At 38.6% G+C, this 17,955-nt stretch overlaps 1 protein-coding gene across 11 annotated transcripts in view; it reads right to left on the minus strand.

Annotated features, from left to right (window-relative positions):
* Positions 1-17,955, minus strand: part of UIMC1 (ubiquitin interaction motif containing 1) — a 142,986-nt gene that overhangs the window by 45,788 nt on the left and 79,243 nt on the right. For all 11 annotated transcript variants that reach the window (XM_069077613.1, XM_069077620.1, XM_069077615.1 and 8 more), the window contains 3 exons: positions 14,352-14,437; positions 11,165-11,244; positions 6,819-6,984 (listed from right to left, as the gene is read on the minus strand). In XM_069077613.1, coding sequence (XP_068933714.1) covers positions 6,819-6,984; positions 11,165-11,244; positions 14,352-14,437 — 332 coding nt within the window. The remainder of the gene's footprint in view (positions 1-6,818; positions 6,985-11,164; positions 11,245-14,351; positions 14,438-17,955) is intronic.

The raw sequence follows: 17,955 nt of genomic DNA on the forward strand, positions 1-17,955 counted from the left end.
CAGGAAGAGCAATACAGTGGAGAACAAATGCTAGATTTGTAGTTAGAGAATCTGAGTTCAAATCCCAGCTGTGATAGTTATCTCTGTGGCTTTGGGCAAATCATTTCACATCTTTTGGCCTCAGTTTCCTCATCTGCAAAATAAAAGGCTGAGACTAATCATTAAGATCCCTTCCAGCTGTAATCCATGATCCTGTGTACCACAATTTGATTAGCTATTCCCCAAATGGTGGGGACCTGCTTTGTTACCAGTTCTCTATATCTATAAAAAAAAGTGCTGCCTTAAATATTTTGGTATCTATAAGACCTTGCTTTTTATCACTGACTTTCTGGGCATATATGGCTAGTAGTGGCCAATGGTGGCCAGGACATTTTAGTTATTTTCTTAGCACGATTCCAATTGTTTTTTTTTGCAGGAACAATTCTCAGTTCCACCAACAGGGCATTAGCATGTCCATCTTTCCATGCCCTGTTGGCTATTCTCTTGTCATCTCTGGCAATTTTCTGAATGTGACATATAGGATCATATTAAGTTGAATTTCTCTTATTATTACTGGTTTGAAGCAAAGCTTCTAATGGTTGCTAAATAATTTACAATTACTTTGAGAATAATTTGTTGATATCCTATGACAATCTATCCTTTTAAGAATGGTCCTGGTCTTATAAAACTTACGCTAATTTCCTATATATCTTGGATTTCAGATCCTTATCACAAATGCTTGAAGCAAAGATCTTTTTTTTTCCCAAGTTGACTTGCTTCCCTTCTAATACCAGATGCAGTAACTGTATGTTCCAGAGGTTTTCATGTCATGTAATTGAAATAATCTCCTGTATCTTTTATGACTGCTTCTGTCCCTTATTTAACTAAGAAATCTTCCCCTTGGGGAGGCTAGGTGGCACAGTGAATAGAGCACTGGCCCTGGAGTCAGGAAAACCCGAGTTCAAATCTGGCCTCAGACACCTTACACTTACTAGCCATGTGACCTTGGGTAAGTCACTTAACCCCAACTGCCCTGCCCTCCAAAAAAAAAAAAATCTTCCCCTTAACAAGAAAAGGACTCTTTTTGTGGTGGCAAAGAACTGGAAATTGGGGGGATGTCCATCAACTGGGGAATGGCTGAATAAGTTGTGGTATATGAATGTAATGGAATACCACTATGCTATGAGAAATGATAAGCAGGTAGATTTCGGAAAAACCTGGAAAGACTTATATGACTTGATGCTGAGTGAAATGAGCAGAATCAGAACCCTGTACACAGTAACAGTCACATTGTGTGATGACTAACTTTAGACTTAGTTCTCAGCAATGCAAGGATCTAAGACAACTCCAGAAGATTCATGATGGAAAATGCCGTCCACGTCCAGAGAAATGCTATCCACATCAGAGTGTGAATGCAGATGAAAGCATACTATTTGTTCTCTTTTTCTTTTGTTGTTTTGCTTTGTTTCTTCTTTCTCATGGTTCCTCACACTGGTTCCCATCCTTCTTTACATCATGACTAATGTGAAAATATGTTGAATGTTTAAAAAGGCATAAAAGAAAAAAATCTTCCCCTTGCTATACATGCCTGATCTGATTCTCTTATTTTAAAAAAAATGCTATGACCTTTAATATTCAGGGAAGCTATCTACTTTGAACTTACTGTGGTTTACAGTGTAAGATGATGGTCTAAACCGAATTTCTATCAAAGTGCTTTCTAAGCAGGAAACTGTTCCTCAAGTTATTTATGTTCTTAGGCTTAGCAAACAGTGATTTATTTAGTTCAATTAAGTTAGTGTGTTTAGTGAGTAGAAAAAGTAATCAAATTCTAATGAAAACTGTAAAGGCTGTATTAAGGAAGTGGACAACTCTGTGGTATCCTAGGTTTGAAAAGGATTCTTTACATACATATGAAAAACTGAAAACTGAAAAATAAATGCCATAACCCTCAAGATGACAAAGAATACAAGAAATGGGAACAGTGTTGGAGAGGTTGTGGAAAGATAGGGACACTATTTTGCAATTGAACTGATCCAACATTCTGGAAAACTATTTGGAATTATGTGAGAAAGTGATTGAAATGCCCATATCCTTTGATCCACAGATCCCACCACTAGGCATATGTTCTGAGAAGGTCGATGATAAAAATAAAAATAGCCTATACACATAATAGCCCTTTTTGTTGTAGCAAAGAATTAGAAACAAAGCAGATGTCCATCAGTGGGGAATGGCTAAAAACAAACTATGAATGTAATTTGTATTATAAGACATGAATATAAAGAATGCACAGAAGCATGGGAAGACTTATATAAAGTAAACAGAACCAACATGACAATATGCACGATGATAACAATGTGCAAAGAGAAAGAACAACACTAAAACAACTGAAACTGAATACTGTGAAATTGTAATATCTAAGCCTACCTCCAGAGAAGAAATATGAGAATGAATGGTCCAACTTTGCAGAGGTGGAGAACTATGGTTATGAAACACTGCATATAATGTCATTGGTTGAAGAATACTGGTAAGTTATTCTGAACTTTTTTCCCCCTTTTTACTGTTTGTTATAAAGGATGGCTCTCTCAAAAGGCGAAGTGAAAGAGAAAAATGTATTAGGAAATGAAAGGGCTATAAACAACAAAAGTTACTAACAAAAATTCTCATTAAAAAAAAAAACTAAGAAAAATAAGTTGAAAGCATTAAAAAAAAAAAACCACCAATGCAGCCAAACTCCCTTGCAAAGAAACTAGTGTTAATAGGGTATAGTGAGCTTCTTCTTCAGATGAAAGCCTCAGAGACTTAGTTCAAAGCTACTGAAGATACAGAATTAAAGACCTGAAGATTCCTGTTATAAGGGGAAACACTATAAAGTCTATAATGGTTTAAATGGTCCTTTAGACCTAGAGTGTAAATCCAATTAAAAAGCAGAGATTAGGTTACTGACCCTGAGCCCAGAGGAATAAGGAGAACCTGAAGCACTTTCCCTGAATGGATTATGATGACACTAGGAACACATTACTTAGATTCTATTCTATATTATGCTATCAATACACTGGATGCCTGCTGCTAGGGTTAGAGAGTTCAGATGAAGTAAGATTTACATTTGGTTAAAGAAGATTGTGAAACAAGGATGCAAGCTCAAGGTCAATTTCAAGGTCAAGTATATGAAACTGCTGGGTTTTTCTCTGTCTTGAGTCGGGGAGAACAAGATGAAGAACAAATTTCATGCTGGTGAAAGGTGCCTGGCAGTCACAGAGAATAAAGCTTGATGTTGTGCCACAAGACAGCAGGTCAGTTTAGAAAGGCAGCAGCAGTTTTTCAATATTAGCCCTTGCTTAATCAGCCTTAATCTTGATCTGAAAAAACTAACCCCATGTAACTCTTGAAATTTATTGATTTCTTGGATCTGCATGCTCAGGATCACCAAACAAGCTGATTAACAACCTTGCCTTTGTGAGCATGCTTGACAAAATGTACCCTAATCTTCCTATGGTTATCCTTCAAAAAGTGTTTTGTTCACTGTAATGTAACAAGCATTTATTAAGTACCTACTATGTATGAGGCATTAGATGAAGGGATGGAGATATCAAAATGAAACTGGTAGTCTCTAAAAAAAAAATCTGTAACCTAATATTTGGAATAAGATAAAATATAACACAAGGAAGAATGTAATAAGGCTTAAGAAGAGATCCAAACAAATTGCTCTAGGAAAATATTAAGAGAAAGCTATTGGTGGGGGGAGGGGTTGGGGGAGAGAAGGAGAGGCATGGTGGGTCAGGAAAGGCTTCATGGAGAGGGAGGTATGCGAGTTGGGTTTTGAAGGAAGAGTTGAGTCAGCAATGAATAGGAACTGTGTTCCAGGTAGGGCAGGATTAACCTGCATGAATGCAAGGTGATGGTATACAACATAATGAAGTCATCTAACAGCTACCAATCTGGGTTAGAACATGATATATGTGAAGGGAGTGGGTAATGCAAAATACAGTTGCAAACAGAGGTCAGCATCACATTGAGGAGGGCTTTAAATGAAGACTGTATTTGATCCTATAAAAATTAAGGCAAAATACCATTCATTTTGATTTGTTCTATACCTAAGTTCAAACTAAAGAGTCTTATCCAAAGAAGTTCCTGTCTGTCCTGATGAAATTCCTGAATTTCATTATGAGTAAAAGACTACATGTTTAGGTACTTCCTTATCTGATGAATAAGCAGTATTGCTTCAGCAGAAGCTGAGAACCCTGCCTTTCCTTCCTGGCAATTTAACTCACCCTTTTCAAGTGCTTTACAATGACACAATTTGTGATGCTAGCCCCTGTAAATTACTGGTCAAGTACATTTGAGAAATGTAGCAAACATTCTCAAGAGTCTATGGTATGGACAGAATGCAGCATGTTTAGCTGCACTAAAATTCTTTTTTTTTTTTTCCGCTTTTTGGACGGGGGAAGGTAGGGCATTTGGGGTTAAGTGACTTGTCCAAGGTCACACGGCTAGTTTTTGTGTTAATGTGTCTGAGGCCAGATTTGAATTCAGGTCTTCCTGACTCCGGGAGTTCTATTCACTGCGCCACCTAGCCACCCTGTGTATTACAGTTCTTTGGGGAAGTGTGCTTATGTTCTTTTGGAGAGTACAAAGGCGAAGCAACAAAGCAATATAGTGTCTTGAGGGTCAATAATCAAAGTTCACATCATTCAATATTTAGCAAACAATTAAACACGTATTATATACAGAATACTGAGCTGCTGCTAGAAGAGGAAGATGCAAAGTTTAGATCACAAGATGAGCTAGAAGAAACTTTTTTAGATTATCTAGTATAAACCCTCTCATTTTGACAATGTTGCCTAAGGTCACAATGATGAGAAGTAACACTAGGATTAGAATTCTAGTACCATCCCCTCTCATGTCCTCTCCCTGCCCCCAATTAGCTTATATTAATTTTGAATACATTTTATATCTATTTATATGTATATATCTTGAAAGAATGTAAGTTCCGTGAGGGCACAAATTGCTTAATTTTTGTCTTGGTATTCCCCAAGGCGAGCACAGTACCTAGGATACAGCAGGCACTTAAAATACATGTTTGTTGGTTAATACAAATCCAGTTCTTTTTACACTGTACCATGCTATCTCAGGATACTACACATGGATACTTCAGTATGGTAGAGGAACAAGAAACAGTTGACCATAATATATAAGTACATTAGAGAGGTACAAGCAAAATGGTATATAAGATCCAACAAGCAAAGTAGGGGAGGGTATAAAGAACAAAAGTATTCTAGTCGTGTGGATATAAAAAAATCTGTGATCTAATATTGGGCAAGTCACTTAACCCCCACAGACCTGCCTTATCCCCTCCAAAAAGAAAAAAAAAAGAACAAAAGTATCCAAAGCACGAATGCAGGAGAATATAAGGTGTGTTTGGAGGAAGAAAGCAGTTTGGCTAGGGCATTCAGTATTTGAAAGAACAAAATGAAATGAGACTTAAAAAACAGGATGGTGCCAAACTGAAGGTTTTGAATGATAAGCAAAAGATGTGTGTTCTCTACTCCAGTCTAGCCCCTACGTAGCTATCAGTGTGATTTTTCCTTAAGAAGGAAGAAGGCAGGAAGAGGCTCCTCTGGTAATTCAAATAGGCAGATACAAAGGGGGCTTCCCACAGCCTGGAAAAGTTGGTGGCAGTGAGAACAGAGAGGAGAGGAAGGATACAAACGATGGTGAGACTTCCTAAGCTCCTCTGATTAGAATACAAAGAGGAAATGAGTAGGAATGGGCATGAATTTTATTCATCTGCTAGCCTGCTTGAGTTTTAACCTTATTAAGTACAAGCAAAAGGGTCATTTTTAAAGTCAGAATCTCTGGAATTCTGTCCTCCAGGTCATAAAGAAGCTTTAAAAGTATACTAAGGAGACATAATCATTCCACTGCATTGGCCTTTGGCCTATCTTTAGCAAAAGCTAAGCTGGGGCTCCCTATGTGCCAAAGTGCAAAAGAACATGGGAGGTACAAGTAAAATTACTGGATATAACAACTTCTGCCTATACAGGCTGCTGATTTTCACATGTATTGCACTAGATTACAAAAAATCAGATATTCTGAAGCAAAGATAGCTTAGAATAGATCTGAGATATTTTATAAGGCAGTTTTGAAGAACTGGTCTGTCTAAAAAACTTCCTCAAAAAGTAAATGGGAGATGGGAGAACACACATCCTAGATCTTGAACTTTAGAGCACATAACTAAAAAGTGCCCTTGCACAGAGCTACTCAACAAAAGCAATAGAGAAGGGGCGGCCAGGTAGCACAGCAAGTAAGAGCACCGGCTCCAGTGTTGAGAAGACCTGGAGATCGAATCCCGGGCTCAGACACTTGGCACCCACCCAGAAACACCTGGCCGTGTAACCTTGAGCAAGTTACTTAACCCCAATTGCTTAGGGACGGCCAGGTGGCTCAGTGAGTAAGAGTACTGGCTCCAGTGTTGGGACGACCTGGAGATCGAATCCCGGGCTCAGACACTCAGCACCACACCCATAACACACCAGTTACATAACTGGCCATGTAACCTTGAGCAAGTTACTTAACCCCGATTGCTTAAAAAAAAAAAAAGCAATAGAGAAAGGGAAGCCACAGTAAAAGCTTAAGCACTGGCATCTGCAAATCTGGTGACATATAGACCAAGACTAAAAAAAATCCAGAGTCAGAAGTAATTTTTAACCACTCTTATCACATAAAATGCTGTACTTACTGATGTTTCTCAGAGAAGTTTATAACAGTAGCTAAGGACAAGAAGAAAAGAGTGACAAAGAGATTCTTTGGTAGAAGTTCAGAGAAATCAGGGTTTGGCTAACCTGGTGAGTATCTGCTTTCCTCTCCCACTAAACCATTGCAATACATGGCATGCAGCTCAATTTCTGTGGGCGGAAAACCCTGGTCACACATTGGGCAGGACACCTGGATATGGGCCGAGAAGATAGAGGCAGACATTTCCTTCTCAGTATTTTCATTAACAGCAGCCTGAAGGACACAAAGAACATAATTATCACAAAAAGGAATCACAATACCTTCAATTTATAAAGCAAGGAATTCTAAGTGTTTCTCACTTAGAGAATTCAATACACATTTGAGTGCCATTACACACTATACACTGTGCTAGGTTCTTGGGGCACAAAAATGATAAATAACATATTCTTTACCTAAAGGAGTGTTCAACCTTTTGAAGTAGGGGGACCAGAAAGGGAGGTGGGAGGGAATGTTAAGCCTCCTTTGTTTTTCACTCTAACACATTTTTCACTGAGGCAGAATAGCACGGTGTAAAGAGTGGACTTGGAATAAGATGACCTAGGTTCAATTTCTGCTTTGTGGCTTTGTGCAAGTCATTTCACCTCTCTAAGCCTCACCTTCCCCTTCTATAAAGTATAGATAATAATACTTACACTATCTGCCTTATGGGTTTGCAAGGAAAGCATTTTATAAACCTTACAGCACTAAAGAAATGTGAGCCCTTATTATCATCTCCATCGTGCAGCTGTTATTCCTCCTGTAATGCTTTTTCATCTCACCTGTACAGGTCAGAGCTGGGAGCTCTGCAGTTATTAGCTCAGCAGCATGAGTGAATACTGTAGCACAACTACCTAATGCCTGTTTCCAAGGACAGCGTGTCCCAGCCAATCAATATTGAAGCTGCCCTGGATATCCACTGTTTCCATGTAGAGCCAGGATCACCTGTGCTGCTACAATACCTCATTGGTGGGGGGGAGGGGGGGGCAGGGCGGGGAGAATTAAATCTTTCTCTGGTCTAGAAACAAACTGAGCTCAAAGCTAAGACAGAATAAAAATTCAGACAAGCCAAATCATCATCTGGGGCTGTAAAATCAGGCCACCTCCAAAACAGGCTGCATTGTTTATGAACTGAAATTGAGTGGTGGAAGCAAAAAGGACATTCAAAAAGATTTGACTTTGGAGTCAAAAGACCTGGGTTCAAATCCTTGTGTGACCCTGCACAAGTTACTTATCTCTCTCCTTCCCTCTCCTCCCCATCCCAGTTTCCCTGTCTATAAACTGAGGTTAACTTAGGCAATTAAGGTACTTTCTAACTATAAGTCCAATATTCTTAAATAAAACTGTTTTCTATTTTCTACAACTCCTAAGAAGCGTCCCCATTTTTTTTCTTTGTTTTTGGAGGGGGGACTGCAGGTAGTTGGGGTTAAGTAACTTGCCCACAACACATGGCTAGTAAGTGTTAAGTGTCTGAGGCTGCATTTGAACTCAGGTCCTCCTGACTCTAGGGCCAGTGCTCTATTCACTGAGCCACCTAGCCGCCCCAAGAAGTATCCCCATTTTTAAAGAACAGAACAGAATAACTTGAGTAGGGAAGATCTCAAATCTCTTCCCAACAACACTGAGTTTACCAAGTGTCCTTTTCCTCTAGATTCTTCATTGTGTTTAGAAATGCCAGTCAGAAATGTGTCATATATATGAAACCTTATTTGAATAACAAAATAAATTATGCCATAACAATATGCAAGCAGTTAATGAATGTTTCAGAATTAGTGGCCATCTCCAACGGTTACTTAGCACTCAAAGTTCACTAAACACATGTGTGTTGTATGCCATGCATCTCACTAGAACATACCCCAGCACTATTCTCTTTCCATTTATAACCAGCTCTGTAAAATGCAGAGAATGTGCCTTCAACTATTAATCTATTCGAGAGAAGATGTCTGCCTATTATTGCCTTGCTGTGAATATTAGAACACTTCCAACTATGTTCATAGGCAATCCAGAAGATTTCTGAATATTTTTATATATAAAAAAAGATTTCTTTCTAGCATCATTAAAGAGGTCTGTTTAAATATTAACTACCACAGAAGAACCTCAAGAGGGAAAAATACAACAAAAGCAGTTTTTATTAAGACCACATAGCAGAAGATTCAGCCTTGGCATACTATTTCATATCACATAACTACTTCTCAAAAGAGATAATCAGTCACTGTAATAAAGCTTCTTAAAGGGGTGACCCTTAACATTCTGCGGTGGGAATTTAAAAAAATAATAATTTTAAAAATCCTTTTGTTAGTTTTTGAGTCCTCCTTGCAACAGGATTATTATCTAGGCTGGTTGCTAAACAAACTTTCTTTTTCCCCATCTAACAACTTAACTAGTAGCCTAACTGAGTAACTTCCACTCAAATCACTAGAGAAGAGGGAATTGATCTAGCACCCGAAAGACAAGTTTCCAAGTTTATGAAATGAACATGACTCCTGAGGGAAAACAAATTGAGAAGGATCTCAGTTCAAGTGCCAGTTTTTCAGCTACTTCAAAGATTCTGTCAAAGTAGTTTTCTGATATTTTCAATCTGGTGTCACTGAACAGTCACAGTGCATTACAGAGTGGTATGGCTAGAATACATATGAAGTGAGACATTTCAGATCAAATGGTCCATGCTGAGATAGAAGATACCACCCACTTGTGATCTTCAGTATCCTTACCTGGACACATATGCAAAGTTCAAAGAGATTCCACAGTCCTAGTAAATAACTTAAAACTAATTAAGCAATTTATTCACAATAATTAAAAAGTTAAACCTCTCTCATTAGAACCTTCTAAGATATTTAGGGAAGTAAACACAAACCACAGCCACATTCTTCTGACATGTAATGGTGCAGACATATGCACAGCAAATTCTAAACAGGTTTCATGCTCTTTGACCCATATAAAGCAGTGTCCTTTGCAACTGTGGTTGCATAGTCAATCATCTTTGATTGACTCTAGGCTTGCAAGGACTTCTATGTGACAGAATGACTTAACATTATTCTTCCTATCCCAGGATGCAAAGAGTTCAGGTCCCTCACAGGGCATAGGTCTAGAGGCCATGTTTACATTGCTCACCAGGATCTGTAAATGGGCACTATGCTATAAGAAATGCCATCTTCATCTCTACCACCCCTAAGCACTAGGAGTCTGTCAACTATCAGTAGTGACAGAGCATGTTCCAGCATACCAGGCTGTATAAATGATTAATGAAAGAGGTGGTCAGGTAGCTACCTGAAAGCAGACTCTAGAGAGATCTAACTCACTGCTGCAAAAATAGCTTTAAGAAATCTGGAATATTAAAGAAAGGCATAAGGAAAAGGAGAATTCTGTTCTCTGGCTCTTCAAAGGTAGCAGAGAACAAAGCAATTAAGCATACAAATGCAACCTAACCTCTGTACCCACATGAAAATGAATGTTTCATTCATAGATCCTCTTGTCACAGTCTCACAAGTCTGAAGTACACTGACAAGACTTACTGATGGTCACATTTCTTTGTAAGAGTCACAAGAACATACAAAGGGAATCTTGAACAGAAGGAGGACCTTGTATTAGATTCCGTTATTGCAGTAGTTGCATTTTCTTACTGAAGTGTGTCATAAGACAGGAAATGTAATCATGAAAAAAGAGGCTAATTTTTACCATGTCTTCATCTCAGGCTGTCAAACCAGCCACCAAGATTCAAAATAAAATCCTAAAGTAACTTTAGAGGCACTTCATTTCCCTTTCTTGAAAAATGGGAGCTCATAGATGTAGACCGGGACAGAAAATGTCAGGCTTTTTTAATATGTTGGTTAGTGTTACTGAACTTTTTTTTCTCTTTTGTATTCTTTGATATGAGGAATACCTATGTGGGAGGGATACATTGAAAAAGGTATTGAAGTTAAAAATTAAAAAAATAAAATAAAAGCAACAAAAATGAATTTTTTAAAAAGACAGTAAATTCATTCTGAAATTGTTCATCCTAGTAAATGTACAAGTGAGCTGCCCAAAAGGAATTTCTCTACCCAACTACCAAATACAGAATCTTTGAGCCAAAAGAGACCTTAGAATTTGTCTAATCCAATCTCCTCATTTTATAAAGGACGAAAATGATCCCCAGGAAGCAAATGACACTTGCCCAAAGTCACACAATTAGTCAATGACGGAGTAAAGTTCGTCCAACTCACAGTCCAAGAGTCGGCTCTTTTCACTATACCACACTGCTTCTTGGTGGTATGTCGAGAATGGACCAAAAGCTACAAGGTCCTCCCATCTCCTTTCTGAGAGGTCAGCAGTAATGCTGCTTCAGAGATGGGTGACTTACAGAAAGAAAACAGTAAGGAAAATTTTAGAGTAGCTTCAGAAGTCCTACATGCTCCCTACCTGACCTTCCTGTGCTTACCTTAACAGGTCTTTCTTTACTAGAGAGACGCTCCTCTTCTCTCTCTAGTTCAGGAACTTCGGATGGACTTAGTTGTGTCTCTGCAACACAAGAACAAATTCTTCCACATTATTTCTAGTCTCCAAACAAACTTTATTAGATATGCTGTGCTGTCACAGTGTATAAAAATCATTCATATATTCTCTAAGGGTTATTAATGATATAGATATATGACTATAACTATCTATACACACACATTTCTAAAGTCAACAGAAGCTACTCATATTACTGCTGAAGTTGAAGGTAGAGCAAGGAGCTACTAAAAGAACGAAGTGGAAATTCAGGAAAAAAAAAAAGAGACACACTAATCCAAAACAAAGGTGAACTAAACACAGCTACTGTGCCTTCCCTTTGTGGTTCTTACCTGACCATCTACCTTTTAAGAGCTAGCTGGTGCAGTGGCTAGAATGTTGGGCCTAGAATCAGAAAGACCCAAGTTCAAATCCAGCCTCAGACCAGTTACTAGCTAGTTATATGACCTTGAGAAGTCATTTAACTTCTATTTGCCTCAGTTTCCTCATGTAAAATGAGGATAATAGTAGCACTTACCTCAAAGAGTTGATGTGAAAAGCAACGAGATAATATCTGTAAAGCAGTATATAAATGCTTATTTAAAACACATATGTAAGCACTTACATATATGTATATATGTGTACATACATATGGACACACACAGAAATGTATGTTACATTCTACCTGTACTAGGCAAAGGAGTAAAAAGTATGGCAAAGAGCTCTGTGTTGACACATAAAGTAAATAATCTCTCTATTATCTGGAATTTTATCAAGTACAGTGACAGATGATATATATGTATATAATGAGGATGTGGCAAGATCCTAAAATAGCCCCTAGGACTTAGGTTATCAAACTAAAATTAAATTGTGGTCAGTAAAGTTTTAATATTTAGTGTTTTTTACTGTATATTAATATTATGAAATTAATAACTTTACAGAAACATTATTAGCTAGAATATCTGAGCACTCTATTCCCCACCATGCTGCAGAAAACAGAAGTTGCAATATACATACAAACAACATTTTCTTTGTCAGGTTTTACTCAGCAGTGTTGTGAAAAAAAGTCTCTTCAAAGGCAAGGGCTGATTACTGCTTACTCAGACTACTGGAATCATAAAAAGTCTTCACTTTTAATTTTTAGAAGTGACTGAAAAACTCGATAATAATGATGGCTAAAGTGTGCATAGCTCCCCATAAATACATGATGGGAGAAAAACATACAACCGTATAGCTCTCATGCTATATTGCTTTATTATACTGTAGTGACTTGGGTTGGAGTATGGCAGTGGCACTCAGCAAGGAGAACTAAAGTTTTCCTTTTCATAAAGATAACACTCCTGGGGAGTACAACCCTTCCAAAAGCAGAGCAATCATATAGGTCTTCTGCAAGAACCTCATTTTATCATGAGGGGAAAAAAAATCTATAAAATCCTACTTCTACTTCTAGCCCTAGCTTCTTAATTTTAAAAATCAAGATCTTTATAATACCCCAGGCGATGGTGTCAATGTTTGAGTCCTCAAGGACAAATACTAGAAAAACAAGTCTCCTTGATGGACCTAATAGGACATTTTTATAAAAACCAGAAAAATGACATCTAGGCACAGAAGGGGGAAAAAAAACAAAAAAGAAAAGTAGTCATCCAAACTCCATTTGAAAATCTCCATTATGGAAGTACCTATTAGATGGTAGACTAGATGAAGCAGTGTGCTTGGGGAGTTAGGAAAAGAACCCAAGTTTGAATTCTGTCTCACATAGTTGCTGTGGAATGACCCTCAAAAAGTCACTTTTCTTACCCTCAGTTTCATCTGTAAAATGGGGATATAATATGTAGCTCACCAAACTGCTGTGAGAATCAAATGAGGTGAAAGAACTTCTTAAAGTACTACACACATGTACATGTGCGCACACACACAATACACAGTTTTCCAAAAGTATCTCAGTGTGGTTAACCTATGAAATCTTAAAGCTTTACCGATACTTTTTTTTTTTTGGCTTTTTTTTTGGAGGGGAGAGGGAAGGGCAACTGGGGTCAAGTGACTTGCCCAAGGTCACACAGCTAGTAAGTGTTAAGTGTCTGAGGCCAGATTTGAACTTAGATTCTCCTGACTCCAGGGCTGGTGCTCTATTCACTGTGCCACTGAGCCGCCCCTTCTACCAATACTTTTTAGACACCCTGTGTTATCATCATCACAATAATCACATGATAATGTATATAATAATTAGAACTATTCTAGGGCGGCTAGGTGACCCAGTAAATAGAACACCGGCCCTGGAGTCAGGAAGACCTGAGTTCAAATCTGGCCTCAGACACTTAACACTTACTAGTCATGTGACCTTGGGGAAGTCACTTGACCACAACTGCCCAGCCTTCCCTCCTCCAAAAAGCAAAAAAAAAAGAGAACTATTCTAAAGTAGAAAGGGCTACCTGTGGGAGGTAATGAGTTCTCTATCACTGGGAATTTCTATTATATATTAATTATATAATTATCATAATTATTCTTATTCTCAGTGATAAGAAACTCATCATTTCCCAAGGAAGCCCCTGCTACTTTAGGGTAGTTCTGATTATTATGTAGCTTTCCCTTAACAAGCTTATTTCTATAATTTAGAAAAATACAAAATGAGGCAACCAGCATACTTAACTTCTTATCTGAAATGAACAAAATGTCAAAAGGTGGTGAGATTTGTTGCACAAACTCTATCTCCTGAATTCTTATGTAATAATACCACACCAAACCACAATGCAAAAAGAAAAAACAAAAATACTTGTGAATAATTCTTCTTTAATGACAACATAGCATACCAGTTTTGCAGGACACACAAAACCAACACACAAGATCCAATGGGTCTTGAAGCTGCAGTTAATTAAGCAAGTGCTATTCTTGGTACTATGCTAGCATCTCTGAGGAGGTTGGTGTGCAAACAAGCAAATAAGAGTTATGTTAATTACAACACACACAAAAAATTCCCTGGGAGAAGATGGGAGAAGAACTGGAGAGTTGGAGATAAGTCTACCAAATGGACTGTGGATTTCAAAAAAACCCAAAAGAACTTTTAAAAAGTCTACTGAAGTGGGTTTTGAAAACCAAGCAGGGGAACACGCAAAAATTTGCCAAGTTAGTAGGGCTCTTACCTGGGCAGACTGTGATCTCTTCTGCAGAGCTTTCCCTGGCAATGACCGGACTCCTCTTACCGGTCAACAGGCTTAGAGGAGCAGTGCTGAAAATGGACCAAAAGTCAAATAAATTCCCAGTAAAATAAATCAGAATGCAAGACCAAAGTAATACTGAGTGACAGAATATCAGACACCTGCAATCCTACAGAAAGCAATGGGAATGTGGAAAATGATGGTGGAAATAAGGAGAAAAATGTGGAGAAAACAAACATGCATGCAACTCCAGTCCCAGGGAAATCACATGAAAAGGAGCTCCTAGAGAACTCACAAAGGAAGGTTGAAGGGTAAGCACTGCCTGTGTGCATCAAAGAAGGCAAAAATCTACACTCCAACCTAAAGATGTCAAAGGTTTGTTTTATATTGCCTATCTCAGGTAAGCCTGAACATTGCAGTGATTTGTACACTCAGAGCAAAGAACTTGGAGAGCCTCCTGACATTGTACTAGCTTCTTTCCACCTTGCTGTTGATTTTCTTTTTTATCTCAAGAGACTTCTTTCTAAAGCAGCAAAAAATAGGCTACAACTCTCCAAGCTGCCCTACAGCAAAAATCTGCCCACACAAGTTGAGCATCTATTTTGTGGGGAGTTTAACTATGCATGGCTTCTCCCTATCTGACCTTCTGGTTCTCCCTGCCTGTTCACAGAATGCAATCTCTTCCTGACATAAGAACACGTGGTTTAGCAATGCGGGCATTCAGAGCTGGCCCCCTCCTGCTTTACTGAGCTTTATGATTAGTTTGATCAAGTATGCAAGAAAACACTTTAAAAAAAAAACACAAATCCCCATGTCAACCGAGAACCACAGAGAAGAGAGAACAGCCACCATTGATTCATGATAAATAACTAAATCCTGATAGGAAACCACAAATGATTTCTCTTTCTAAATAAAACATCTCAAAGCATTTGTTAGAAACCGAAGCCAGGCACAGTTTACTCTGCGTGTAACATCAGGGCTCTATTCAAAGGGTCCATCACAAAACAATTTGCTGACATTTATAAAATGGGCTAATCAATTTGAAGTCAAACCACATTGCCTGCTTCTCCAACTATCTCCTGGTGACAAAGCATATAATCATTTATTAAAACCTACATCTGCTCTGCACAGAGCTCACCACAACAAAGCAAAGAGGCCCACAGGAAGCAGAAAGCCTTCTCCAGCTAAAACCACTTCCAAAACTGTTTGAATAGCCTGAGAATTCAACCAAAGCCATATTTTCCACCATGGAAAGAAATTCTTCTAGACTGTGCTACCCTCTCTGCTCCACCTTGCCAATCCCACCTAGTTTTGAAGGTCTAAAGAGCTTTCCTTCACTCCTCCAACTCTTTTTGATCTCTCCCTGGTCAGAGCACCTATGTGGACTCATCATTACCATAATTTGAACTGGGCCTTTGGTAAGATTTAGCTGGATGGAGAGAAGGAAACTGTGAGCAAAGATAGAGAGGAGCAAGAATGGATCTGGCAGGAAGTGAGGATAACACTATCAACTTGTGAAAAGCCCAGACTAGATACAAGTTAGAACCACTGGAATGTGCAACAGCTAGGCCTCATCTTCAAAACAGGGAATACCAACCATTCAACCCAAAAAAAGCAACTTGTAAAATCCCCACGGCTCAGAGCAGCATGCATGGCTAGACATCACTAACTGGTAACTAGATTCCATCACATTGTTATAAGGAATCATGATGACTTCCAAACCAAAATTTATGGGAGACATCTGAGGGAAAGACAATCTCTATCTTTAAGGAGTTTACAATTTAATCAGGGAGACATAAATAAAGGAAAAATAATACAAGACTATTTATAGCTGTATTAAATAGTACAATGGAGATTATCAGTAGAAGCCCACAAAATAGAGGTTGTAACTAGAAGATGGAAGAATCAAGGAAAATTTCATGGGGCTATGAAGCTAAAGCTGAGCTCTGGAGGAAAACTGCCACTTAGCCAAGTGGAAAGGCATGTAGAGAAAGCACAACCAGAGACAAGAAGAGAAGAATTGACATAATATAAAATTAACATATGGGCACATGGAAGGCTGAGGGGTAAAAACCAGGAAAAGATCACCAAATTGGCGCTGTAAACAAAATAAACAAGCCTCTTTGAAGACTATGCCAAGTGCTAGATAGAACTGCCCTCAAGAAGTTTAGAGTCTAAGAAGGAAAAGGCATTAAGATAGATATTAATAAATAACATCACTAAGTGCATTAGAAAAATTCATAAGAAAGTGCCGTTCAAAATCCAAAGAAGAAAATCTTTATGAACTGGGAAGAAAATCAGGGCAATCCTCCTAGAGGAAGGGACACTTGAATTGTGCTTTAAAAGATGGGCAGGAACTTATTATATGGGTTGGGGGAGTGGGGAAGGGAATTTCAAGCACAGGGAACAGTATGAACCAAGGCAGAGACAAATGAAAATCCAGTGTTTTGGGAAGGTAGAGAACACAGTATGGAGAGGAATAATACAAAATAACTGCTAGAAAGGGTGACAGACTTCCAAAAGAAAGCTGTCTAAACAACTCCCACATAGAAGCATCATTAAAATCCTAAAGTTCACGTAAGAGTAAGTAATGATCAAGAAAAACAATGAGAGGGGTGGCTAGGTGGCACAGTGAATGGAGCACCAGCCCTGGAGTCAAGAAGAATTGAGTTCAAATTCGACCTCAGACCCTTAACACTTACTAGCCGTGTGACCTTGGGCAAGTAGCCTAACCCCAATTGCCTTGCCTTCCCCCCTCCAAAAAGCAAAAAACAAAACAAAACAAAAACAAAAACAATGAGAAAGCACAGTAAATTGTTTCTTCCACCTCAGAACTACATACTAAGTGGATCAGAAGCCTGGAGGTTATAAAAAAGAGTGCCCTGCCAGTAACATAAGCGCCAACCCAGAACAGGTTCCCAGAGTACAGACACTTGCAGCCTCCAAGGTACTGTGTCCAAAGGCAGAGAAAGTGGTAAGCTTGGTATGGCTATATATTAGTGATGAGTTGTTTTTCTTGCCTTCTCAGTAGATAGGGGAGGGGAAGGGAGAGAATTAGGAACTGAAAATAAAATAAACTGGGAGGAAAATAAATGGACTACCACACTGGAAAGCTCAGCAGCAGGTAGGAGTAGGTCTAAGCACAAAGTCCCAATTCAGGAACTACTGCTGTAGAGATGAGTAAATCAAAGACAACACTAATCAGTATCAAAAATTACTGCAAATCTAGAGATCACCAAAAACGCATGAGTCACTCCAAGTAGAGACTGAAAGTAAAAAATGGATTTTCCAGGGGTAGCTAGGTGGCGCAGTGAACAGAGCACCCACCCTAGTGTCAGGAGGACCTGAGTTCAAATCTAGCCTCAGACACTTAACACAAAAACTAGCCGTGTGACCTTGGGCAAGTTACTTAACCCCAATTGCCCTGTCCCCTCCAAAAAAAAAAAAATTGGATTTTCCACTAGGACTACAAGAATACATAGAAGAAATAAAACAGAAGACACAAAAAAATGGAATAAAATAAAAGCTCCTATGGAAAGAATTTGAAGGAAAATATGTAGCTTGTTTGGAATAAAAGTGGTAACTCTGA

Source organism: Petaurus breviceps, unplaced genomic scaffold, assembly GCF_028583685.1.
Source record: "Petaurus breviceps papuanus isolate PSGF00001 unplaced genomic scaffold, PetGlider_PUasm1.0 90994, whole genome shotgun sequence".
Taxonomy (NCBI): domain Eukaryota; kingdom Metazoa; phylum Chordata; class Mammalia; order Diprotodontia; family Petauridae; genus Petaurus; species Petaurus breviceps.